Genomic DNA, 26,993 nt, shown 5'->3' on the forward strand with positions numbered 1-26,993 from the left:
TCTGTTTCACATATTTTATTCTGACATCATTTAAAAACAAAGTACGCGAACACTCGCACGCCTCAGTGCCTACTCCCTCCAGATGTGGCTCAGCGGCTGGCCTTCGGCTTCTTCTCACTCGGAAGTGAGGTCTGGTTTCGGCCTTTGCCGTGCCAACTTCAGAAAGTTCCTCCTCAGATCAGTACCCCATGGCACTGTCTCCACTCAGACACATTCTTCCAGGACACGTGCAACAGACACAACACAAAAAGGACTTCAGTTTGGGGGTTCTCTCTCTTTTTTCTTCCTGGGTGTGATTCCTGCTTCTCATTCATCTTTTCTTTGAGTATATTGCACAATATTTTATTATTTAAAAAAAAAGGTTTCTCTGTTTCAGGCAAACGTTTCTCTCCTTCCCTTGGGAGACGTTAATGTGTGTTGTTTTCTAGAAGAGGTAAGTGGTTGTCTGTGTGGCCATCTTCAAAGGGGACCTGGAAGAGGAAGAAGAGCACAGTGTTACCCTCCTTCCTGACACTGGCCCCTTTCAACATACTGCTTTATTTGGGCAGTGTTGCTGTAAGCTGCTCTCTAATCTAGCCCTGACCCTGTGACCTAGCGAGCACCGAGCACCATGAACCACCACTCACAGAACTGACAGGTTTGTAGGAGCCAAGCCGGAAACGGCAGCAGATGAGCTCGACTATAAACTTCCCAATTCCATGTAGCATGCCTACAAGAAAAAATAAGTTCATGAGTCATTAGATTACGCTTTTAACAAAATGACTTCCTAAGTTGCTATGCAACAATTAAAAACCATTTAATGGAATTAATAAAGGAAACAAATCACTTTATTTAACTCATGGTCAAAAACAACAAGACAGATTCAATAATTGATTCCTTCTCAAAAGCACAAGACCCCATGTGCAATTCCTAACTGAGAAATCAAGTCTTCCCATCTCGCATCCACAGAATTTTGAAAAGTAGCATCAGCACCACAGACTTAAGTGAATTTTAATGTAGTGACAAAGACTTTCAAAAGAAAAGCTACCTGCTCACTTACAAACTTGAGCTTATATAGATAAGCTTCATGTAATATTGAACAGTGGAAAAAGATAGGGAAAAAATGTTCCCTTTATCTACTGTACTTAAGTTTCAAATAGTCAAGATTTCAATTATACAAGTTATCTTTGAAAAATCTGTAATTGCTGGTCAAAAATGAAAAAGAAGACTAAAAAATTTGGTTTTACATACTATAAGATATGATTACACTAAGAAATTTCAAAGTACTACAATATATTTCAGTGCACAAGGACCCAAGTTCAAGCCCCAGGACCCACCTACAGGGGAAAATGCTTCACAAGTGGTGAAGCAGAGCTGCATGTGTCTCTCTGCCTCTTTCCCTTCCCATCTCACCATCCCTCTCAATTTCTCTGTCTCTATCCAATAATAAATAAATAAATAAATAAATAAATATATATATATATATATATAGTAATACCTTAAATGAAAACCAAAACTTACATTATGGGTCTGTTTCTAGACATTTTCTCATATTATTCTACAACACTCATTTTCTAGTGAGGTACTACAATTCCCATTTTCACAAAGGGGAGAATTTCAGAAAAGTTAGGTGACCCAGAGAAACCACTGCTAGGTTATGGCAGAGCTTGAATTCAACTCCAGGATCTGGGTAGCTCACCAAGAAGCTGCCCTTAAATCACCCAGTTAGTTCTGTTTAATGCATACTAAAGTCTGGGAGGTCTGGGGTTAGACTATAATGAGCACGTTCTGCAAGTACCGGAGCCCCAGCCATATGTCCACCTCTCAGAGCTGGAGGGGAAGCATCTATACTGTGGCCACCTATTCAGAAACGAGACAGTAGGTGTGGCATCGTGACCTGTTGTTGAGAAGATGCCTCCAACAATGCCACAGAGTCTCACGAAGAACTGCCAGAAGGGCATGTGCTCCTCCGTCACCGTCACCATGAGAGAACTGAGGTCGTACTTGATAAAGATGCCGGAGACACCGTGGCTGCCCGCTGCGTGGTTGATGACACGTTCCTGGAAGGCAGGAAGGAAGGGTGAGAAGATGAGCAAAACCTCTTGTCTGCTATCTAGCTCACATGAGCAACAAATACCCCTGGGGTGGGTTCAAAATAAGTAATAGGAACAAACCCAGCAGGCATATGAGAACTGCTCATCACACGAGGAAACATGAGAAAATTCAAATTTTAAGGAAAAGCACTACTACTAAGCATAATGCTGACAGAAAATGTACAGATCTATTTTTATAATATGAAAGGGGTGTGTGGGAGGCAGAGAGTATCTCTTTGGCATATACAATGCCAAGGATCAATCATGGGACCTCATACTTGAGAGTCCCTAGCTTTATCTACTGCAGGAACTCCTGAGTCACTTTTTCTTTAATGTCATCACCAGAGAGCCACTATTCCAGACTTTATGACTTTTTCCAGATAGAGACAGAGACAAAGTGGCAGGGAGCTAGCATAGCATGGAAGCATTCTCCAGTGCAGCAGGGGCTGGGCTCGAACCTGGGTGGTATACATAGCAAAACAGCGCACCTTCCAAGTGAGCTACTTTGCTAGCCCTAAACTGCAGATTTAAAAAAAAAAAAAAAATACCTACATCACTTCTTGCCCCAGAACATAATGAAACCATGTGACACTTTGTTGTCTGAGACACAGTGGCATTGCTCTACACTTGTGATGCTTCCCTGTACAGGTATTGTTGTGTGGTGGCCGTAGGCTTGAACCCGGGTCCTTGAAGGTGGAATAGGGTGCACTCTGCCAGGTAGCTATCTCTTAAAAATCCAGCCTCATTTCACAGCAGAACTGGGGCAAACTAAACATTTACTATGGTCAGATTCAACTTACCCTTTCTGTCACAGAAAACTGATGGGTGTCTGCTGAAATTTTATATGTGTGTAGTTTTGTTGGCACAACTGTAATAAAATATTGGAACATCTGGTTGTCTAGAATAAAAAGAAAATGTGTGTTTTCATCAGCTCCATAGTAACACAACTATTAAAACTATATCTTCCTTCCCATTAAATATGTTTACCTGAAATTTAGTGCCAATTATGACTTAATGTTAGCAAAAAAAAAAAAAAAAAAAAAAAACACAAAATTTAACACAAAAATCAATGAAATCAGTATATTCATTATATTCATACTTGATAAAAACAAGTTCAGAGCACATGCACACACATGCAACATATATACATAACGTTAAGGATAAACTAGTGAGTTAGATATAATTATCATTTTATCAGATATGAAAATGAAGGCAGTGTTTCTTTTGAGTACTGGACCCATAAAGTTACATTAGGACAATCATCACAAAACTTGTAATGTAGCAGAAGAGAACTTAATTACTCAAGTGTTTGTACTAGCATAAGTAACTAACTCCACAGCTAGGAGATAAGCAAAGAAAGTCCCCAACAATGGTGCAGTGAGTGCCTGGGCCACAGAAGAACCCCATGCACAGGCATCAGCCATTTCCAGGTTTATCACATGCCATAAACACCACTGTTTTATCCATTACTAATTTAAAAAACTAATAGTTCACATAGTACAAAACAGTCTGACAAGGCCTCTCATTATGGTTGCCCTGGAAACAGATGTTCTTCACACCATGTGTAGGGAAATTGTGAGGATGTGGTTGAGCTTGGCAGGGCTTGACTTGAGGGGACATCCATCCTGTCAGTCTCTCTCTCTCTCTACTGAAAGGTAGAGGGAGGAGAGACACAACCCCCCAAGGTTTGCCTCGTCTTATCAGACTCCTGACTCACAAAGCACCCTGCATTCCTGATACTTTGGCCTGCTCCCTTATTATCTATATAATCATTGTTTTGCCTGAAAGATCCCCACCCATTCCATTCCTTTGATCTATCTTCTTTCTACCCTCAAGACCCTCCCTGTCTGCAGGGTATTATTAATCCTACCAGTTAAAACCCTCAAAAAGCTTCTAAGGAAGTTCCTACCTTTCCCAGCCCTTTTGGCTTCCTCCGCCCCTTTCCAAAGCATGTCAAGCCATTTCCATTTCCAACTTGCCACTTCTGGGTCCGACTCTTAAAAGCCTTGGCTCTCTGATCAATAAAGAATTGAATCACCTTGCCACCAGTAGCTCTGTCCCTGGGTCATCTCTCTCGTGTCGCTGAGTGAGTAGCAGCCCAGGCTGGCTCCAGTCGCAATCTCTCCAACCCAGAGAGTACGCACCCAAGAAGAGGCATCCCCATGCTAGCCTGGCAACCATTTAATGTGAAAACTGTCACTGAACCCAAAGCATTCACTATTATAAATGTCTGATTTAGTGGTCCTGATACTGTTCACCCACAGCAACATCACCAGGCAAACACTTTCAGCACCCTGGACAGCTCCCTCCTTTGCTTCTCTCTTAGGCCACACTCAGAAATTGGTCTGGAATTTCTGAAATTCTAGAATTTCACCTAAACAGAACCTACAATGTGTACTTTTATCTCTCACTGCTCTGCTCCATATGTATGACTTTTCATTTCTATCAATCCAATCAATGTCTCTCATTTTGATCTCAGTGTAGTTCAGAATCAGAATGGAAAGTGGAAAGAAAACCTTCTGTTCTATGATTCATCTTCAAATTCAAGTGTTAACTAACAAGACAAATTCTCTCCATACATATCACCAATGAAAGATTGCCAAGCATTTAAACATGTAAGATTGCTACTCAGGTAGCTGAGAAAGAGATCTATTTTCTATAATTAAATACTTACGATCTACAGCTATTTTTTCAGTTCCATCTAATGGATTGATAATTCCTGGAACAAGCTCTCCAAAAGACAAGTGATCTATTCTGTGAGAAAAGTTGTAAGCTAAAAGGCAATAAATAAAAACCAATTAAACTGAGAAAGTGTAACATTTAAAACTACATGTTACCAATATTCACGATTATTTTCAAATGAAAGGATCTAGAATCTACAGATATAATAACATAATATTTAAAATCACATTATTTTGAAGAAAAAGCCAACAAATCTGTAGGAATGAAATGTATATGGGTAATGAATTCTTAAAGATGATACATCTCTAATTTCAAATTACAAATTTACCTTGAAGAAATAATATTTTACCTTCTCTTGATAATGAGAAATCAATTTTTTTTCCTGGCCCAAATCAAAAGTGTAAAGATTGCAGTTAGAAAAACTGATATTTCAGTGGCTAAATAATGAAGCTACTCAGATTGACTGATTTTTTAATTGCACCAGGTCAGTGCCTGCACAATGAATCCATTGCTCCTGGATGCCATTTTTTTTCTTTCTTTTTCTTATTTGTTAGGACAGATAAAAATCAAAAGAGGGAAGAGGAGGATAGAGATGGAGAGAGAAAGAGAAAACACCTGCAGACCTGCTTCACTGCTGGTTAAGTGTCCCCCTGCAGCTGGAGGCTTGAGCCCAGTCCTAGCACATGGGAGTGTGTGCACTTAACCAGGCGTGCCACTGCTCAGCCCTTGGGATTGGCTTTCAGTCCACATTATTGCTAAATGAGACTGAAGTGACTTTTCATGGATTATATTCTCTAAGGCAGGCTTTAAAAACCAAGTTTTGACACTTTCTCAGAAAACTAACTTCAGTAATTTGCATGCACATGCGTTGGGTTTAAACACTGAAACAAACTTTAGATGGCTTCCCTCCCTTGTCCGCTGCCGTGAGCACAAGTGTGCCGAGGGACAAGCTACACCAAGGGTGCCCCAACCCTTCCTCAAGCACCACAGGGAGCTGAAGGCAGGAGGCAACAGGAGCCAGCAACCCCCTCCACCACCTGCTCTTGGGCAGCTGTTTTCCCAGCCAGCCACTCTGCCCCTCACTACAAAGGAAGCCAGAGGAAGCCATAGCTGCTTACATTCGTGGTTGACGAGTGCCGCCAGGTGAGCGTGGCCTCGGGGGTGCGGGATGGCTCTGTGGGGAGGGAAAACACTGACACTTGTAATCACTGCTTGGAAAAGGTTCACAGCAAAATGACTATGTTCTGCTTTGTCTCTATATGCAAAGGGTGAGTCCGAGCAAAGAGAAACCAAGGAAACCATCCCATTTACAACTGCATCACAAAACTAAGGCATCCGGGAGGGAATCTAGTGAAGGACATGAGACAGGTGCCCTGAAAACTGTAGGACAGACACTGTTAGACACATGGGCTCCCCACATTCATGAACTCAAAGTGAACATTGTTAAAATGGCCTTCTTACCCAAAGCGACATTCAAGGTAATCCCTATCAAAATCCTAAGGATACTACTTCAAGGAAACAGATCAATTCATAAGGGACCACAAATAGCCAAAGTAAATAATTCTGAAAGAACAAAAATGGAAGCATCGTGTTACCCAGCTTCCAACTATGTGTCATCAAAGCAGTGTGGTGGTGGTATATACCTATTTTTCCCCACAGCAGCTGGGCCAGGTGACTGGTGAGTGCTGACTCCCCAACTCTGTGCTGGACACTCTCCTGAAAGGAGCTGCTATCCCCCCATGTTTACCTGACATCAGTTTCTCTCTCTCTTTTTTTCTTTTTTTTTTTTTGCCTCCAGGGTTATTGCTGGGGCTCGGTGCCTGCACTACAAATCCACTGCTCTTGGAGGCCATTTTTTCCCTTTTGCTGCCCTTGTTGTTTATTGTTGCTGTTGTTATTACTGTTATTGCTGTCTTGTTGGATAGGACAGAGAGAAAGCGAGGAGAGGAAGACAGTGAGGAGGAGAGAAAGAAAGACACCTGCAGACCTGTTTCACTGCTTGTGAAGTGGGGAGCCGGGGGCTTGAACCGGGATCCTTACGCTAGTCCCCATGCTTTGCACCATGTGTGCTTAACCTGCTGCACTACTGCCCAGCTCCCAATTTCTCTTTTTAATAAAGCAGCAAGGCCTTGTGCACGTGAGATACCACCACTCTTAGCCAATAATTTCATTCATTGGCGCCCCTGTGTGGTGCTGGGGTTCAAACACAGAGTCTCATGCACAGAAAGGCACATACCCTACTGGGTATGCCATCTCGGTAAGTTCCAACTGTAACTTCTAACTACATCAAAACATTTATTTAAAACCAGATAGGGGTGGTTCAAGTTCACATGAACCACCCAAGGAAGGAACAAAATGAAACCAATCCCATCCAACAAAATTAACAAACTAGTGAAATATCTGAAAGCTTTCCGGCTACTTCACCCTGGCACGGAGGTTCTAAATAGCACTTGGTTACAGTTCATTTGCTTGAATCTAGAAAATAGGAGAGGAGATGCTGCCTTACTTTTGTTCCCAAGGGGTTTGTAAAAGGTAATTCTCACTATGTTGAGGCAGAAGTTCAAACACCAGTCTGGAGACATAAAAGGTACAAGTGCCTGGTTTTAGGGAATCCTGGAGTTATTTGCCATCTGTTATTTCACTCGTCAGGAATCCCATTCACCTGAGCTGCCCACTAGGGGAAGTATTTTCAGTATGTGAAAAGGACATACTTGCCCACAGTTATGTGGAAGTTCCCTGCAACTTTGTTGACATACAGATGACCGTGGATCCTGCAGGCGTCGGGGGGCTCTGATGGGTTATCCTCCCTGTGACGGCAAGGGACATTATGGTCACCCAGGGCACCCTCCAGTCACCAGCTCTCGGCCGACACAGTGGAGACTGGGAGGGAACCATTCCTAAGCATCAATGTCAAGTAATGATCTAAATAGCATTTTATTTTTAAAATCTTAGTTATAAACCAAGAACCATGCATCTACAAAATGGGGGGAAAATCATGTAACTATTAGATATATATTGTATCTCCATTAATGTAAGCAGAGAACTGCATCCAGTGGGAGAAGGCTGAAAGGCTAAGGCTAGATTCATGGCACCACCTGTTTCTGGCACTCTGGGGGCAGTGGGAGATGGGAGTAAGAATGGAACGAGTAAAGTCTGTCATTAGAGTTCAAAGACATTCTAATCCTAGGCCTGCAAAGCCTCTGCAGAGCTTTCAACTTATTCTCATGACCACAGAATTTCTATCAGCTACTCTATAATTGGTAAGAGGAAAGAAGGTGAAGAGAACAAAGTTCTTCACCTTACACAAACTCGTAAGAATGTGAGAAGTACAATTTTATATGGAGATATAACATACACACACAACACAGAACAACTAAATAAAAATCATCTATTTGTGATCATCCTGGTATCACAGGTTACAAATTTAAAAGAAAAAGGATTTTTATCATAAGAATGATTACAAGGGAGTCGGGTGGTAGCATATCGGGTTAAGCACAGGTGGCACAAAGCACAAGGACCTGCGTAAGGATCCTGGCTCGAGCCCCCGGCTCCCACCTGCAGGGGAGTTGCTTCACAAGTGGTGATGCAGGTCTGCAGGTGTCTTTCTCTCCCCCTCTCTGTCTTCACCTCCTCTCTCCATTTCTCTCTGTCCTGTCCAACAATGATGACATCATTAACAACAACAATGGCAACAAAGGGGAATAAATAAATATTTTTTAAAAACCAATTACTCTATAAAAAAAAAAAGAAAAAGAAAGAATGATTACAAGACCAGGGAGATAGCTCTGTCTATAGAGCACCAACTTGCATGCCTAAGGCTCCAGGTCACAGGTTCAACCCTGGACTCTGTCTTATGGCACCTGAATAGCTCTTTTTCCTCTATAAGTATATAAGTCTATTAAGATAAAGACTGATTACAGTGTCTCTAAGAAAAATGAGATCCAGAGAGCTAATAAACACAGTAAAGTCACATGTTGATGGGGAATAGACATGGGGTTGTGTACAATTTCTGAGTGACTTCCCCAGATCAAACTTTATTCTCTACATTGAGAGCCACCACTGCATGGCTGCTACAGAGTGTCCCCCCCCCCCCCCGCCCTCGGCTCCATTTGGTGCCAGGACTCTAACCCAGGGCCTGCCCTGTATCTGCTGAGCCTTCTCCCAGCCCCAGTTATACATCTCCCATCTAAATCTCACCTAGGTGGCAGTGCTGTTGATGAGCTTTTAAATGCACTTTTAAATATCACATCTTGCAGTGAATGTTCTTCTTGCAGCCGACTCTGAATCAGCTGTAACATCCTAAATACAAGGCAAACACCACAGTTTAGAAATACAGCAAGGTGCACACAGAAAGCCAACACACACTTTAAATAACAACAGCTGGCTGACTTAACCATGAAAGACTGGTTATAAGGGACTCTACTCTAAAAGCACAACACTGAGGGCTTTTGGTCGTTTCTTTGTAAGTCTGTGTCTGCCCACCATGGGGCCTGGACACTCAGGAGCTTCTGCTCACCTTCCATTAACACGTGCAACAATTACAGCTCTCTGACACATTAGAGATACAGAGAGCGAGACAGGTCAGAGGTCACATAGGGAGGAAGCAGCTGGTGTGAGAGATTACCATTTAAAGACCCACACCCAGGTCAGTTCTCACAGGACAATGGCGCCTTGGCATGCTCACTGTCTAGGAACATGTTAGGCCAGGGATACCTCCAAGGTGGCTTGTTTAGAAGCAGAACACAACAATCTAGAAAACATCAAGAAACTAGCAGTCAAATTCAGAGTTTCATGTCTAAAGACATGGAGGGTGCCCTGGGTGACCCTAATGTCTTTGGACTCAAAGGTAGCAAAATCTGAAAGCTTCATATCTCTTTGTCTCTTGTTCAACTTTTGGTGCTGAGCAGTGGGGAAAGAATCTGATGCCACTGAACTCTGTGTAATTCTACCTTAATTAGACCAACAAGCACTCGAGCTTGTATTCCTCTGTGCACATGTGAAGGTGCACAGAAAGGGTTACTATGGTGAGAACTGCCCATTGCCTTCGTAATCAAGCACAGCCTCTGCGCTCACTCATTACCAGTCTGCAGTCCTGATAGGAGTTATGGACGAGAGGGGATTTCACACTCTAGTATTTCTGAAGTGGTGTATTCAGCTGATAGCTTGCTGATAAAAGCAGCAGACACTCTACTGTTCCTGTCTACTCTTTAACTAGATCCAACTTTCATTTTAAAACCTCTCCAAATGTTAAAACAGGAAATTAAAAGAGAAAAACCTTTGAAATGTATTGAGATCAAAAAGAAAAAGAATGAGTAAAAAATAAATAAGTAAATAAAAAGGGGGATTATAATCTTAAATTAGATAAATCTTAAATTAGATAAATTGTAATCTTAAATTAGATAAAGCTTTTCTTAGCACAAGGCATGCCCTACAAACCTGGGAAAATAGCATATATAAGTGGGGACGGGGACACAGAGGACTACAATCTTTAATATATCAAAGGGCTTGAAAGATACCAGAAAAAAAGCAATCACTGAACAAAGAGTGGGTGTTGATGCCAAAAAGCAGTGATAATATAAATACCAATGGAAACAAATGCAAATATATTTGATTAACCAAGAATGTTAATTAATACATGTACAATACCATTTTCATCAAACTGGCTAAGTTCAAAGCAGTGCCCATGTATACCCACTGTTGTTAAGGCTGCACAGAAACAAGTACCCTTAGATGTTCTGAAGTATAAGTGAATCTACAAATCTACTTTATGAAGATACGTGGACTGTTAAAGCATTTTTTCCAATTTCAATGGAAACTGACTAAACATAAGTTGAAGCTATACAACATATAATTTGTGTATGTATACACTGCAAAATCACACTTAATGTTAACAACCATTACCATTTTTTTCCTTTTGATGAGAACTTAGCAAAGTGTTTTTAAAATATTTTTATTTATTTATTATTGGATAGAGACAGAAAAAAATTGAGAGATAGAGCTGTACAGCTGCTTCACTGCTCGTGAAGCTTTCACCCTTCAGGTGGGGACCAGGCATACTGTAATGTGTGCACTTAATCAGGTGTGTCACTGCCTGGCCCCTATTAAATAGTCTCTAAAAATGAAATTCCATTTCTAATAATTGTGTGTGTGTATATACACTCATACAAGTACATAAAGAAATTGGTTCAAAAATTTTAGTGAGCGCTGTTTTCAGTATTAGAACCCTGGTAGCAATCTACATGCTTATCAGTTATGAGTCAATTAAACACAATGTAGTTTATCTAAAAAATGGTTTACCATTGTGTATGTATAGAAATGGGAAGGTGTCCAAGAGATCAGGCTAAAAATGAGAGAATATTTAACACTTTGCTAAGTTCTCATTGAAAGGAAAAAATGGTAATGACTTAACTAAGTGTGCTGACTTTTGCAGTGTATACACATACAAATTATATGCTTCCACTTATTTAATGTCAATTTCCAGTGAAACTCGAAAAATGTTTTAATAGTCCACACATCTTCATCGAGCAGATTCATAGACAGTAACTGACAGAACAGATGTAGGGATGGATCCCAGTGGTATTAGAAAAAGCATAGACAAGCAAATGTGGAAGAGAAAATTACTTAACAAAAAAATTTCTGAAAAGCTACACAAGAAATGTTTATTACTATTAAGTCAGTGGTACAATGGTTATGGAACTAAAAGGGTTTTACTTTATATCTGTTCTATTCACACTGAATCTTAAATAATGATCAGATACTACTTTAAATGGTGAAATTACAATAAAAAAATAGGGTTGAGAGTACACTACAGAATATTACATGTGGCTTTCCTAAAATGTAGTAGCTTTTTTCCTTCATTGTAAGGACATTAGAGTTCATATTCTATTATTTCACTCTAAAATGTCCAGAGAACTATGTTAATTGTAAGTTGGCAACAGACAAAACAAGACCAAGACTTCCCTGGCCCACACTTTTTGTTTTGCCTCCAGGGTTATTGCTGGGGCTCAGTGCCTGCACCATGAATCCACTGCTCCTGGAGGCCATTTTTCCCCCTTTTGTTGCTCTTGTTGTTGTAGCCTTGTTGTGGTTATTACTGTTAGATCCTTATGCAGGTCCTTGAGCTTTGCGCCACGTGTGCTTAGCCCGCTGCGCCACCACCCAACCCCCTGGCCCACACTTCTTCCTTACCTCTGCCACTCTTTCTGCTGTGGTGAAAGATCAAACAATGTCTGAAACAAAGGAAAATACCATCACTAGCACCAGTAAAGTACCTTGGTATTTTTTTAAATCTTTTTTAAAAATTTATCTTTTATATTTATTTATTCCCTTTTGTTGCCCTTGTCCCTTGATATTCTTAACATGAGGAAAAGAGCTTTTCTTTGAGCAAGAAATAAATTTGTGGGGAGTCGGGCTGTAGCGCAGCGGGTTAAGCGCAGGTGGCGCAAAGCACAAGGACCAGCATAAGGATCCCGGTTCGAACCCCGGCTCCCCACCTGCAGGGGAGTCGCTTCACAGGCGGTGAAGCAGGTCTGCAGGTGTCTATCTTTCTCTCCTCCTCTCTGTCTTCCCCTCCTCTCTCCATTTCTCTCTGTCCTATCCAACAACGACGACAACAACAATAATAATAACTACAACAATAAAACAAGGGCAACAAAAGGGAATAAAATAAAAAAAAAAAAGAAAGAAATTTGTGGTATCATTATACTAAGTAGTCATGACTTACATCCAATCTTCTATAAGTCAAACTAAAACATTTCTAAATGTGCTATTCTTATTCCAATACAGTATTAATATATTTTATATAATATATTAAAACATTTTCCCATTCACTACCTTTTTAGACGTGGGTATAAGTTGGTAGTCTAACATATGCACAAAGCGGATATCTAGGACCTAAAAGTTTATCTAGGCTCTATCAGTTCAATGTTATGCTCAGTTAGTTACCTATGGACTCAGAGGGACAAGCTTCTCAGGGCTTGTGATGATGTCCATGGTTTAATTTTATAACTGAAAGTCTGCCTTTCACTTTTGTACAAACAATTCATATTACAATGTGTTAATTCCACTCATTAATTCCATCCCTACAGAACCTGGCTCTCTAGGTAGCTGTCAGGCAGTGCCACCTCTGCAGCTTTGGGTCCTTCATTTTTTGCAGCTGTGGATTCTCTTGTCTATGTAAAGACTATTCACCACATGCTCCAGTCCTAATAGCTCCATGTTTCTGCCTGAGGTGAGTTTAGTTGGCTTGCTCTTGTGGCATATTTGCAGTGTGTTCCCCAGGATTCCCCAAGTGAAAATAGATGAGGCTACCTGCAGATGTTCCCTGGCTAAAACCACAGAGCCCAGGGGCTAAGCTCATGCCTCCACATCCTGCTCAGCATGGGGAAGAAGGGGCTCTACAGACCCCTACACTGGCCAGGCAGGATGCGCTGGCTCCCTCTCACCACACCTAGAGCACAACTGTATGCAGTCGGTACGTGTTCTTTCCTGTTTCATGTGTGGGAAGAGGGAAAAGTTAAAACTTTTGTAAAAGTCAAGATAGCAATGGTCAGTATTAAAACTCTGCCATGTTATTCCTGGTTTAAAAATTCTTCTATGCCTTACAAGTCTACAAGGTCAAAGTGGCTGGGAGCTCAATCTCTGCTGTAGGAATGCCTGCTGCTGTGCTGCATAGGCTTTCTGATGGGCCACTAGCCACAGATGAGGCTATGAAACAAGGGAGCGGCAGGATCTCCCTAGCTTGGGAAGTGGAGAGTGACGGAAAAGTAAAAGGATACAGAGATTTCTTAGATACAACTTCATTCTTGATTACAATGACAGAAACAACTTAGATGTCTAAAAGCATTGATCTAGCACGGTACAATAAAATTGGAAACTGAAGGAAAGAAAGATATCACAATGAATTACAACTGAAAGACAGTTATCAGGAAGTATTAACAAGAACACAAAATAAGAATAAGGCTATAAAACTGACTATAAAGGCTTATCCAAAGTGCAGACAAAGGTTATTCTCAAGGTTTTTATAGTAGATACCCCCCTTCCAATTTTGAAGAATTTGGGTTACCTTTGAAGTAAGAAAACATATGAACAAACACTAGCTGAGAAACATCTAAAAATCAAGTATGGAAACTGTCAAGAGACTAATACCTTAAAGCAAATTACTTCCAAAAAAACTGAAACAAACTTACTGGTTCATAAACTAGACCATCTGCAGATGCAACCATTGTTTCTGCTAAATCCAATACATCTGCTCCAATATCTGCAGTAAAAATAACAGAAGTTTATATTCTGGAAGACTAACCTATGTCTAATGCAAGGTAAACAGTTACAATGGCTAACAGGAAATCCACAAGCATGTACAATCATTTTCATTATTATTATTATTTTTACAAGAGCAGTGCTCAGCTCTGGCTTACGGTGGTGCTGGGGATTGAACCTGGGACTTAGAAGCTTCAGGCATGAGAGTCTCCTTGCATAAACATGATGCTATCTCCCCTGCCCTACAATCATTTTCCTGTATTTGCTCAAAAATTTTCAGTGTTGTGTGGCTTGCAGTAGCAATCATTCCAACAATTTGTAACACTTTTATCTTAAAATTTTTTTAATTATCTTTATTTATTTGAGACAGCCATAAATCAAGAGAGAAGGGAGTGATAGAGAGGGAGAGACAGAGAGACACCTGCAGCACGAACCCTGGTCCTTGCAAACTGTAATACGTGTGCTCAACCAAGTGCACCACCACCCAGCCCCTAATAACACTTTTCTACTGCTCAGTGAAAAGAGAGAGATGAGAATCACACTGAAGAAAGCATGAACTTTACTAACTATCTAATATTGGCAAAAATGTAATCAAAGGTACTAAATGGCTACTGAACAGATTATAAGAATTATTTTCAATAGCAAAAGAAATCTTCAAATCTACCAATGCCTTTTAAAAAATAATTTAAATTTTCTTCAAACATGGGTAATAATACAAAATATGATAGATAGTATGGACACTACTTCATAGTTTAGATTAACAGCTTTTCTCTTGAGAGCACAAACATAAAGAACAATAAATGGAAGAGGAAAAATAATTCAAGGTTAATCTTCAAGAAACCATCTCTTCAATTGAGTAAAACTATCTCAACTAGAAAAAAGGTTTAAAATACTGAATTCTTGGCCTCCACTTTTCATATTAGCAACTTAAAAGATACCCTCATTTCTGAGAGCAATACTGACCCAAACATTATATACCTGAAATATTATCATTTCTCTACTAACACTGGTAGAATCAAGTGAATGCAATAAAAAAAAGTAACATAGTCTTATTAAAAGACTTAGGTAAAAGCTAAGATAAAGAGGAGGAGGACTAAAATAATGAAAATAAGATTTATCTGTAGAATATGAGGGCAAAATAGGTATCACAAAAAATGTGAAAATTAAATCCAAGGTGTAAATTAAGCCACAACAAAATACAACCAGCACTTTGTTTGAATTATACCATAATCACACATGAATGCCTCAAACTAAACGTGTACTTACACTGACACTTCATGGCAACAGTAATATCTATATTTATCCTCAGTTTGCTAAAAGATAAAAAGGTAAACATTAGGACGTGTAAATAAAAAAAGTGTGATGAATTACAAACCCACTGATATACAAAAAAAAGGGAGGGGGGGAGATTTCAACAGGATAAAGCATGCCAGTAAACCTGAATAGCATCTTTCCCACAAGTTTTATTTTCTTGCCTACATATGAGAGAGTTTCACAGGAGACACTGAAACAAGCCAGAGCACCAGGGAACAAACTGGAACTTAGGGCATGCAAATCTGATGCTCTACCAGTTAAGCTATTTCCCCAGCTTGCATAGCATTTCTTATGGCCAAACCCAGAGGCATTTTAAAAGTAGTAATTCTGGGAGTCAGGCAGTAGCACAGTGCAAAGCGCAAGGACCGGCTTAAGGATCCCGGTTCGAGCCCCCGGCTCCCCACCTGCAGGGGAGTCGCTTCACAGGCAGTGAAGCAGATCTGCAGGTGTCTATTTTTATCCCCCCATCTGTCTTCTTCTCTCCATTTCTCTCTGTCCTATCCAACAATGACATCAATAACAACAACAACAATAATAACTACAACAATAAAAACGAGGGCAACAAAAAGGAAATATATATATATTTTAATATTTTATTTTATTTATTTATTCCCTTTTGTTGCCCTTGTTGTTTTATTGTTGTTGTCGTCGTTGTTGGATAGGACAGAGAGAAACGGAGAGAGGAGGGGAAGACAGAGAGGGGGAGAGAAAGATAGACACCAGCAGACCTGCTTCACCGCCTGTGAAGCGACTCCCCTGCAGGTGGGGAGCCGGGGTTCGAACCGGGATCCTTATGCCGGTCCTTGTGCTTTGTGCCACCTGCGCTTAACCCGCTGCGCTGCAGCCCGACTCCCAGGAAATATATATATATGTATATATATATATTTTTTTTCTCCTCCAGGGTTATTGCTGGGCTCGGTGCCTGCACCATGAATCCACCACTCCTGGAGGCCATTTTTTTCCCCTTTTTGTTGCCCTAGTTGTTGCAGCCTCGTTGCAGTTATTATTGCCATTGTTGACGTTGCTTTGTTGTTGGATAGGACAGAGAGAAATGGAGAGAGGAGGGGAAGACAGAGAGAGAGGGGGAGAGAGGGGGAGAGAAAGATAGACACCTGCAGACCTGCTTCACCGCCCGTGAAGCGACTCCCCTGCAGGTGGGGAGCTGGAGGCTCGAACCGGGATCCTTACGCCGGTCCCTGCGCTTTGCGCCACATGCGCTTAACCCACTGTGCCACCGCCCGACTCCCAGGAAATATATTTTTTAAAAAAGTGATAATTCTATTTTCATGCCTTTTTCATTTCTGTTGTTTACATAAATCTTATATCAATATTCTAATCTGAATATCAGACTCAAATCAAGAATAAGAGCTGCCAGACTTCCCTTCTATACAGAGAATACCACACATAAAGTATGATGATCTATGTACAAATATGGCTTTTGAAATTGAGAGGAAATAATGGAAATATCAATGAAATGTAATGGAAATATCAATGAAAAAGAGAAAGATGAGAGGGTGAGAGGAATAGATGGTTTTTCAACTTTAATCATGGACCTATAAAGGCTCAGCCACTATTTTACTTTCAAATTATAAGTTTAAATCAAATAAAATGTCAAAGTATGCACTGTAAATAATGGAATATCACGTGGCTTGAACAGAAATTACAGACTTTGAGAACTGCATGGTATTTCATGGTTTCTGAGGCCAAACTGTCTTCCTAATAACCATGGGAAGCTGCACTGAAGTAAGACATGGGGTTGAAGTCAGGAGATACTGCAGGGGCCTGAATGGAGGGGAAGGCCAGGTTAAAAGGGCTTGGGGCCCCTCCACTAGGCTTTTCACATGCTACTTACGGCTTCATTTGGGAGAAAAAGTGTTTCTCTAATGTCAAAGACAAATGAGACTAGAAAACCAGAAACAACCCTAGAAAACTAATGGAATTAAGCTAGTATTCATGCTATAGATAAGATTAAGCTAGTATTCATGCTAGAGATAAATAAGCAACTCCCCTGCAGGTGGGGAGCCAGGGGCTCCAAGGAACAGGGATCCTTGCACCACGTGCGCTTAATGCTCTCTCCTGCCGGGCCCACTCAATACACCTAGTTTTTACAGTAACCTTAAATGCTAATTTTAAAATGATAATCTTCAAATGATGTTATAAATATCCAAATGGTCCTTGGTAGAAAAAAGGTTCCCTACCCCTGCTATAGATAAAGAAATAGGTGTCAGATAGTGTCATGGTTTGCCAAACAGCAATTTGTCAATGTTGGCTTATGCTCACATATCTCAAAAGGACCATTAACTCTTATTTTACAGAAAAGGAAACTGAAGCACATAAGCACAGGTGTGGGGCTACAGTGCAGAGGGAACTTGTTCTCCTACCTATCCTATCTATCAGTCTTAATAGTGTGAACCAGTGATTTTCAGCTAGTCAAAAAAGCCAAACACAAATACATAAAAGTACTATAACACTTATTTTATTTACTAAGACACTATACTTTCAAAGGCTCACAAGTACTCATATGCTACAAATCTGGCTTAGATATAATTTATAGCTATTAAGTTATAATTATGTCACTTGAAAGTCTGAAGAGCAGATAGTTTCAAAACATTAAATAATTTCCACTATCTCACAGCTATGGAAGACATGTTCTCCTAAACTGTTTAGAGAAAGGTATACTAAAGAAGCTGTTTTAAAATTCAATCAGTATTTAAATGATTCTAAAATACTGTCTCTATTATATGCCATTTTTTAATTTTTATATTTTATTTGTCAGAAAGATGTAGAAAGAGACACACATAGAAACTATTATATGCCATTAATAATGTTCCAAGATTTCTTCAGAACCAGAATTAATCAAGTATAATGGTTCCAATTTTTTTAAAAGATAAACTCTTTTTAAAACAACTTGAAGCCAAAGGCATTTGAAAAAGAAAAAAGTTACCTAGAAAAGTCTTTGTCTACTTCATATTCATACTTCATCCATGTATCTTGATATACTGAAAATTCCATGATGGTTAATAAAGCCATAGTGGTAAATGCTATTAGAGAAACTGAGAAATGCAACAAAAAAGAAGAACAGAATTAAAACAAGCCACAGAAACCACTTTGAGATTCAAATTAGCAAGGAATTCCATAGTAAGGTTGCCATTTGAATAAATATTAAATAGTCCCATTGCAGCTACGAAATGCATGAATGTCTACAAAAAACAAAACAGGGATTGCTATGTCGAAACCCGAGAAAGGTTACCCATGTACAAACTACTGTATTTTACTGTCAATTGTAAACCATTAATCCTCCCCAAATAGAAAATTAAAATAAACACAACACAAAGCAGGGCTAGGGAGACAGCTCAGCATTAGAATACAGAACTTAAATGAACAAGTTCAAGCCCCCACACATCAGAGGTAAGCCATCTTCTGTACTTGCTCTGTGTTTCATTAGTTCTCTCTCAGAAAAATAAATAAAACTGGGTTCAAGCCCCCAGCTTCCCACCTGCAGAGGAGTTGCTTCACAGGCAGTGAAGGAGGTCTGTAGGTATCTGTCTTTCTCTCCCCCTGTCTTCCCCTTCTCTTTCCATTTCTCTCTGTCCTAACAACGATGACATCAATAACAACAATAACTACAACAACAATGAAAAACAAGGGCAACAAAAGGGAAAATAAATATTTAAAAATCAAATAAATAAATAAAACTAAAAACAAACAAAAAAACCCCAAGATCTTGAGAAGTCACTATTTGTGCAAGAAATCCATATAACCTCTTGAAGTTTCTTACCATGCTTAAGGATGGGGGCCCCAGTCACTGGTCCCTGTCTCAGACAGGTGAAGCAGTGCTGCAAGGATTACCCACCCCCCACACTGTGCAGGCACCAAACCCCAGTGATAATCATGATGGGGGAAACTAAAGAAGACAAGTGAGAGACCTGACAGAAAGCAAATAAAAGTCACATGCTGTGACAAAACTTACACAGGGTTGTGCACCAAGAACTCTTTTCACTCACAAAATTTTACAAGAGATAAGAAATAGCCAGAAACTTATTGCACATATTACTAAGTGAGATGCCAACCTTTTGAGAAATAGTTTATTAGCTCTTCATGAGAAAAAGAAAGGCAAATACCATCAATAACATTTCTTATGCATTTAACAAACACAGCTTATTTAATCACCACAGTGACAGACTAGGTAATACGGGTATTAACTCTACTTCATGAAAGAAGAAACTCCATTTCATAGATTGAGCAACTCTCCTCCTGGTCAATGCTCAGGAGAGAACAGAGTTGGCATTTAAGTTTCAGATACTTTGGTTTCCAAGTCTAAGTTCTTATATTACTCCATGTTACCTCTCATCAATAGTACAAAACCTAAGAATTACCATTATGTCTACCTTGATTTCCTTCTTTTTAAAATTTTTTTTTCCCAACAGGGTTTTCACTGGGGCCTGGTGCCTGCAAGATGAATCCACTGTTCCTGGTGGCCTGTTTTGTTTTTTCCTTCCTTTTTTTCTTTATTTGGCAGGACAGAGAGAAATTGAGAGAGCGAAGGGAAATAGAGAGGGAAAGAGACAGAGAGACACTGGCAGACCTGTTTTACCATTCTCTTCTGCAGGTGGGGAGCAGGGGCTTGAACCCTGGTCCATGCACACTGTAATGTAAGCAACTCAACCAGGTGCACCAGTACCCGGCCTCCTGCCTTGATTCTTTTTAACCAAAATGGAAGGGAAACCACTTCAACATCATTAAATAACTTCTTCCAAGTTCAATTCTATTTTTAGTAACAATCTTATTAATATAATTATACATATCTGAACAGCACTGAAGTGGTCAAATTGGACTAATCTGTTCAAATGTTTCAGCTGGCACTGCCAGGCACAGATAGCACTGGGTGAGGAGCCATAGAGGATGAAAAATGAACCCACCAAGGGGAGGGTGCGGGCGGAGCACAGTCATTAAGGCCTGAAGGGTTCATTTGCTGCTGAGGACCTTAAAGGGCTATGCTTGTGTGTGCTGCTCACCCAGGCCCTCCATGTTCTCTGAACCCACACTCACCTGTCCCCCCACTGGCCGAGGTCTCTACATAGCTTTCAGGAACCTTCGGAAAGGCATCCAACTCTTTCACCAAACTTAAGGTTTTTTTCCGATTCAGTCGCCTCATCTTCAGGAAAACCTTCCTCTTCCTTCATATAGTCATGCTATGGAGTAAACGATCAGCAAGTGAAAGCTTCTGAAGACATGAATGTTCCATTCATAGTCACCTAATCAACGGTGCTTGGAACAATTTGATGTTTTACCTCCTTGAGGGCAAAAAAAGCTCAACCCTTACCCACACTTCTCTCTCCACACCCATCCTAAAAGACATATTATAAAAAGGCAACTTACATACATAAGCAAAAAGAAATTCAATTTTCAATCACAACTACAGTATTTGAATGTACAAATTAAACTGGGAAATGAGTTTTCTCTTATTAAAGATGGCAAACAGAGACGTAATACAGTCCCACTAGCAGATGATAAGAAGATACACCAGACACGCTCACACCCTGCTCCCAAGGAATAGACTCCACACAGGAGCCTGGTCTTTCTGCTGAGGAGGTTCCTTCTCAGGGGTGTGTTCTCAGGCAATAATCTGGGCTGTGCACAAAAAACTGGCCAGTAAGAATGTTTCTCAAGTAGCAGTTCTGAAACACTGAAGAATGAAGCAAGCTTCTTGTAGCTAACAATGATGACCTAGAAGTTCCCCATCTGCCTCTCACTATCCAGAAGAAAAAGGCCGCCAGGAAAGTTGGAGTGGTGCAGGCCCTGACACCCAGCAATCACCTGGTGGCAGGAGAAAAAGTGCTAATTCCACATCAAAATGCAAGATCTTAGGGAGGAAGAGGAACGTTAGAGCAGGCCCTGACCAGGACACTACCATCAGTCCCTGAGGGAAGCCTGCCCCAAAGCAGCTGGATGCAGAGAAGCCCACAGGATAGCTCACCTGGGCAGTGACCTGCTTTGTCATACACAAGGCCCTCAATTCAGTCCCCACTGCACTAAGGAAGCTTCAGTGCTGTAGTGTCTTTCATTCTCTTTCTATGGGGGGGGGAGGGGGGAGACTCCATGAGTCAAACCTAGAGATGGCCAAAGAAAGCCACGTTCATTCATCTGATTTACTCCCTTTGCTGAACTTCCCTTGCTGATGATGCCGTCAGGCTATACTTTTGTCTTCTCATTTATGTAGTTTTTTTTCTCTTTTTAATTTTATTGCTACCAGAATTATAGCTAAGGCTTGGTGCCATAATTATGAATCCACTGCTCCCAGCAGCCATTTTTCCCTTCTCTGTCTCTCTCTCTCTTTCTCTCTGACAGGACAGAGAGAAACTAAGAGGGGAAGGATAGATAGAAAGGAAGAAAGAAAGACAGAAACCTGCAGATCTGCTTCACTGCCCATGAAGCTTCCCCCGCAGGTGGGGAGTGGGGGCTAGAACCCAGGTCCTCAGGCATGGTGATCTGTCCACTCAGGAGGCCATTCAATTCATGCTCTGACCTCAGTGCTGACTCTGCCAGGTTGTTTCCCCTCTAACTTCTCAATTCCTGCTTTCCCCCCATTGGAGTTAAAATAGTAGCTATGGACAAGCCTCATCTTCACAACAAAACTCTCCACTGAGCTCAAGGACAGCTCCCCACTTTGGCTGCACACCCACAGCCAGATTGCAGTTTTGAAGCCCAATGGACACTAGTTTGTGATCTGAGTCTTCATCTACATTTGCCTGTCAGAAAATACAATGTGTCACTCACTTCTCCTCTCCTTAAAACAGTCCCTGAGATGACACTACATAGTAAGCTTAACACTGCTGAGCAAATGAAAAGAACCTGCTTTTACTTCCTACCCTGTCTGTGTTTTAGAAGTTTTGTGTAAATGCTTTCTCTTGAATGCGACGTGAGCATCAGGATCTGGAGGCAGCTGGTGAGTTGTAAAAGCCCTGCACAGGTCACACAGCTTAGCCAGCGCTCCTCTCTGAAATAAAACACCTGGCTAGCTCACCCTAGCAGGTGGCTTCCTGACTCTGTGTGTCTTCTTTTCCTGGATGCCATGATTATTGCTCCAGAACCAACAGAGCACCCAGCCCACCTGCTCTGCTTTGTGGCCTGTTCCTATAGGCCCAGCAGCGACCTATTTCCAAGAAACTCACCCCATGTACTCACCACTGCCCCCAGCAGAGCCACTGTTGAGCAGTGATCAAGTGATCTGGATGTCCAGTTCTCTATAAGCAGCCATCTTTCTAGCTGCTTTTTTAAGGAAACTTTCCCTCAGTTTGTGTTCTCCAGATGGAAGCTCTCTCCAAATCCTGATTCATTTTTCAGATGCACAAAGTAAATAAGATAGCGTATTTTACCATGAATTCTCACCATCTCTTCCCCATTTAAGTCTTATTATACAACATAAACAGTCAACACCTAGTACCATAGCTAATATGCCTGCTGTACACTAGGTATCATTCAGAGCACTTTATATCCTGATTCAGTTAATTCCTTGTTAACTCAAAGCAGAGCCCATTCTCACTGTCCAAACAAAAATACCAAGGAAGGAATGGAGGGAGGGAGGCAAGAAGAGAGGAAACGAAAGACAGAATGAACAGGCTTATTAACACAAAGGAATTTTAATTAATTAAAAACTTCCTTAAAAAAGTCAGAACCAGTTATCTTCACTAGTGAATCCTACCAAGCTTGCAAAAACAGCCATCTTTCTCCAGCTCTTAAAAAGGGGGGGGGGGGGGACCTGCAAATGCAATTTGTGAAGTTCTGAATCCAAAATCCCACATGGACTTTACAAAAAAGAAAAAAAAAGGTTCACCAGGTATTAGGAAAGTGAAAATCAAAATAGTGATTATTCCTCATGCCTATGAGAACAAATATCCAATAGACAAGAAACAACAAGTTAAGAGAGAAAGAAACCCTTGAGTGCTGTGGGTGGAAATTTAGATGGTGGTGACATCTGAGAGTCTTCAAAAAGATGAAAATAGAAAATTTCTTATGATTCACTATCCCAATTCTGGGTATTTATTCAAAGGAAAAAAAAAAACAACACAAATTCAAAGAGCTGCCTGCACCTCCCCAAGCTTACTGCAGCATTAGTCACAAAAGCCAAGAGCTGTAAACAACCCAAGTGCCCACAGGTGTGGAATACTAAGTACTCAGCTGTCAAAAAGCTGAAATCCTGCCATATTCTATCACAAAGATTGACTCAGAAAGGCTTGTGCTGAGTAAAGCGAGTTAGTGGGAGAAATATAAATGCCCTATGATTTCACTCACTTGTAGCATACAGAGAAACCAGCTAGAAAAACAAAATAAACTATTAGACTATAAAGTCTATCTGAAAGGAAGGGACAGAAATGTGGACAGGCAGGAGGAGCTGGCTGTGAGACGGACAGAGCGTAATGTAGCAGAGGTATGGCTGATTTTTACTGCTGCACACTTGAAACTCTGTATTATCATGCAACTGTTTTTTTTTTTTTAAATCTGTCCTTTGGGGGGCTGATCGGTGCCTCCCCCAGTAAATACCTTACCATGCATAAGGACCCAGGTTCAAGCCCCACATCACTTCATGGGAGCACCAGCAGAGGGTAAGCTTCCTCAGTGGTGAAGCGGTGGGTGTTCTGCTATCACTTATACTCTAAGGGGGGGGGGGGGGGAGGCTTCTAGGAGCAGTGGGATCATATGGACACAGAGGCCCAGTGATAACGCTAGTAACTAATAAATAAAATCTTTTATGCTCAGGTTTCCTTTCTTTCCCATGTATGTCTAATTGCCCTTTCTTTTATGAAATAACAAAAGCAGGTAACAGAGATCTTTAGCTTATTTTATTCTGAGGTATTCTTCCTTTGTAAAACTTAAAACTGCAATGAAAGACAGCTGTTGAATTTCATCCTTCTGTTTTTTGTTCCCATTTCTTTTTGTACCAGTCCACAAAACTCACGATATGTAGGAGCCAATGCACTAGGCTTCTTGTGCACCAATTGGTGCTGCTCTCCATATGTGTCCTTCAAGTTCTCTCCTAAACTGTCTCCTAGACCAAACAACAAAACTCTAGGCACTCAGTGACTGACAGCAGCTGAGTCAAGAAAACCACTTAAATCAACTACCATTCATATTAAAACACACACATTATCAACATTCTAATGCATCTCATATGGATTTGAATATAATCAGATACTTTTCTAATATTAAGAAACAGAATTCATGACTTTATTTAGTCTGATCAATTAAACTTAAGTACTTATCCAACAAGAATGAAGATACAAATTACCTCCTGCTCCTCCTGTTTTGAGTTAACCTCACGGTTAAACAAATGCTGAAGGAGATGAATAATACTTAATTGGTCAATACATATGACCATGTTTTGGCATGAACTGTGTCCCACAAAAGGATACACTGAAGCCCGAACACCTGGCACTTGAGAGTTCAAGTTGCTTGGCTAAGGTTAGATCCAACTGGACAGGGTCGGTCCAGAAATCAGGAAGCCATTGGAAGGGGCAGATGCCAGAGACTACGGTGTGCAAACAGAAGTTGAGGTAAGAGCCATGTCTCCCGCTAGAAGCCAAGGGCTTCACCATGTGCTACAAGAGGCAAGGAAGGATTCTTTCCTGGAGCCATCAGAGGGGGGATGGTCCTGCCAATGCAGGATTCCAGGCTGCCTATCCCCAGAACAAATGCTTATTGTTTGTGTTTGTTTTTTTAATTTAATTTATTGATTCCCTTTTGTTGCACTTAAATGCTTGTTTTAAGCCATCCAGTTTACAGTAATCTGTTACTGTGATTTCATCAAGCTAGCATAAACCACTGATGATCGTGTCATTTTGAGATGGCAGTAATGTTGAGAAAGGAGACAGAACAGAAAACTATGTACTTTAGAAATGAAAAGCTAAAATTACAACTCATTTGCATTCTACTGATTTTTACTAGTGGGTGTAGACAGGACCTTAGACATGCATAACGTCACTACTCTGGTTTACTTTTTCACTCAGGTGGAGAGACACCACAGCCTCCTCCAGTGCCATTGGCACCTTCCATGTGGTGTCAGGATTCAGACCTGGGCCACGCACATGACAAGGTAAGCTATTTCTCTACCCTATAATTTTTAGTTATTTGATAATGTTGAATTAGTGTAGAGGTAAAAAAAAAGTTTACAAACAATAATTTCCCATTGCAAATACTATATATCCACAAGAACACCTTCTTTTTATTGTAAAACACAACATACAGTGTTCTGTGTACAAATTTCTGTGATCAGAAAACCCTGGGTCACAATCTGTGCCATTTCTGGTTGTGTTATAATCGTAAGAAAGCCCCCCCCCCCCAATGTTCAGAATCCTCTACTTTGCTTTAAAAGAGGAAACAAAGACATAATGCCTACCTCAGTTTCTAATCAAGGCACCCAGAGCAGTGGAACTGACCAACCTGCAATGAGACTATAAGGAAAAGGAGGAATTTGTACCTTAGTAACTGACAGGGGAATTTGTACCTTAGGCGTTGGTAATCGGTAAGTTAACAGAAGCAAGAACCAGAACCCGACCTTCTGTGGCAATGTCAACCACATGCAACAATGAAGGTAGATACTGCATCAGAAAGCGGTTCTTTTTCAGCGTCTTTTCGAGTCTATATTCTGACTACATGGCAAATCAACATTTTTAGAGTAGCCACGTAATTTAGAAAAGTGACTTTAGGTGGTAACAGTCAATGCTCGGTGCACGCCTTAGTTCTTCTGGTAACTGCCAGCCGCCTGAGGCCTTATTCTGCTTGCAGCTAGGAAACTAAGGCGTAAGAAGGCTGGTACTAGTACCTCTTAGACTACAGAAGGCAATCGGAATGGCGTTGGGGAGACTGTTAAATAGGATGTGCAGTCGGCACAGACCCCCTCGGAGTAAGCAGGCTTCACTACACCCCCCCCCCCATTTTTAAATCTGCCCTGCAGAAGGGATCGACTTCTATGCCTCCCCCCCCAACCCCTTGTTGCTAAGACCCTGTCAGCTCTCCTCCCAGGGTGCTGATTACAGCGATGGCTCATGCAAAGGGAAGGCGGGTCTACCTTTCGGCCTCCAGCAGGGCCGCCCTCCCCGAGGCCGGCACCCGCAGCGCGCAGCCAGTGGGTGAAGTGGCCCCGCGTCCGGCCCCTGCCTCGGCCCCGGCACATGGCAGGGTCAGCCCCTGACCTCACAGCCGGCGGGGGGGCACCAGGAGCCGACAGCTGCCTGCGCGCCGCGCGCTCCAGGAAGCCGACACCGAGGCTCAGGAAGCCGGGGGCCCGCGCCGGTAGCCGCGGGCTGCGGGAGGAGCTGGAGGAGCGGCGGGCTAGTGCGGGGCTCACCTGCGGCCCCCAGGAACACACAGAAACCCCGACCGGCGCGGGCCTCACTGCCCTGGGCCTCCCTGGCGCCCTTCGCACCCCGGGGCCCTGCGGGCGGCAGCCGGCGAGGCTTCGGCCACTTACCTAGGGTGACGCTCCCATCCGGCCGCCATGTTTCTCAGGGACCCAGGCCTCCCGGGTGCCAGTCTCCCAGAAATACCGCGAGACAATAAGCGACTCCCTCTCCACCGGAAACGTCAGAAGAGTGGGGTAGCTGGTTGGGGGGAAGGAGGGAGACTGGCAGGTTCTCGCGATACTCTTAGTCGAGCCCTCTGTGATCACGA

At 41.6% G+C, this 26,993-nt stretch overlaps 1 protein-coding gene and 1 long non-coding RNA gene across 6 annotated transcripts in view; one reads left to right on the forward strand and one right to left on the reverse strand.

Annotated features, from left to right (window-relative positions):
- ERGIC2 (ERGIC and golgi 2) lies at nt 1-26,954 on the reverse strand. Of its 5 annotated transcripts, XM_060194592.1 has the most exons (16): nt 26,794-26,861; nt 25,720-25,774; nt 22,512-22,654; nt 20,376-20,518; nt 18,271-18,379; nt 15,279-15,325; nt 13,943-14,013; nt 11,943-11,983; nt 8,952-9,053; nt 7,466-7,561; nt 5,873-5,928; nt 4,747-4,845; nt 2,873-2,970; nt 1,877-2,039; nt 627-709; nt 1-470 (listed from the first exon to the last, which is right to left on the reverse strand). In XM_060194592.1, the coding sequence occupies exons 4-16, from the start codon at nt 20,479-20,481 to the stop codon at nt 408-410; spliced, it is 1,134 nt and encodes a 377-aa protein (XP_060050575.1). In that variant the 5' UTR covers nt 20,482-20,518; nt 22,512-22,654; nt 25,720-25,774; nt 26,794-26,861; the 3' UTR covers nt 1-407. The 5 variants fall into 5 exon arrangements, with proteins under 5 accessions (XP_060050575.1, XP_060050574.1, XP_060050576.1 ...); XM_060194591.1 differs by lacking the exon at nt 22,512-22,654 and having other exon boundaries at nt 26,794-26,906; XM_060194593.1 differs by lacking the exons at nt 25,720-25,774; nt 26,794-26,861 and adding an exon at nt 24,283-24,372.
- The window catches only part of LOC132539432 (uncharacterized), a 31,915-nt gene continuing 29,665 nt past the window's right edge, over nt 24,744-26,993 (forward strand). Inside the window, exons 1-2 of the long non-coding RNA XR_009550716.1 lie at nt 24,744-24,877; nt 25,331-25,416. This is a non-coding gene — a long non-coding RNA (uncharacterized LOC132539432). The remainder of the gene's footprint in view (nt 24,878-25,330; nt 25,417-26,993) is intronic.

The sequence above is a fragment of the Erinaceus europaeus genome, chromosome 7, assembly GCF_950295315.1.
Source record: "Erinaceus europaeus chromosome 7, mEriEur2.1, whole genome shotgun sequence".
Classification (NCBI taxonomy): Eukaryota; Metazoa; Chordata; class Mammalia; order Eulipotyphla; family Erinaceidae; genus Erinaceus; species Erinaceus europaeus.

What these genes read in the sequence shown, in the direction of transcription:
- ERGIC2 (XM_007529923.3), bottom strand. Translation starts at nt 20,481, where the DNA reads ATGAGGCGACTGAATCGGAAAAAAACCTTAAGTTTGGTGAAAGAGTTG. An exon ending in CTCGGCCAGTGGGGGGACAG is followed by an intron (nt 18,380 to 20,375) that starts GTGAGTGTGGGT and finishes TGCATTTCTCAG; the next exon opens with TTTCTCTAATAGCATTTACC. An exon ending in TGTTGCCATGAAGTGTCAGT is followed by an intron (nt 14,014 to 15,278) that starts GTAAGTACACGT and finishes TTTTTACTGCAG; the next exon opens with ATATTGGAGCAGATGTATTG.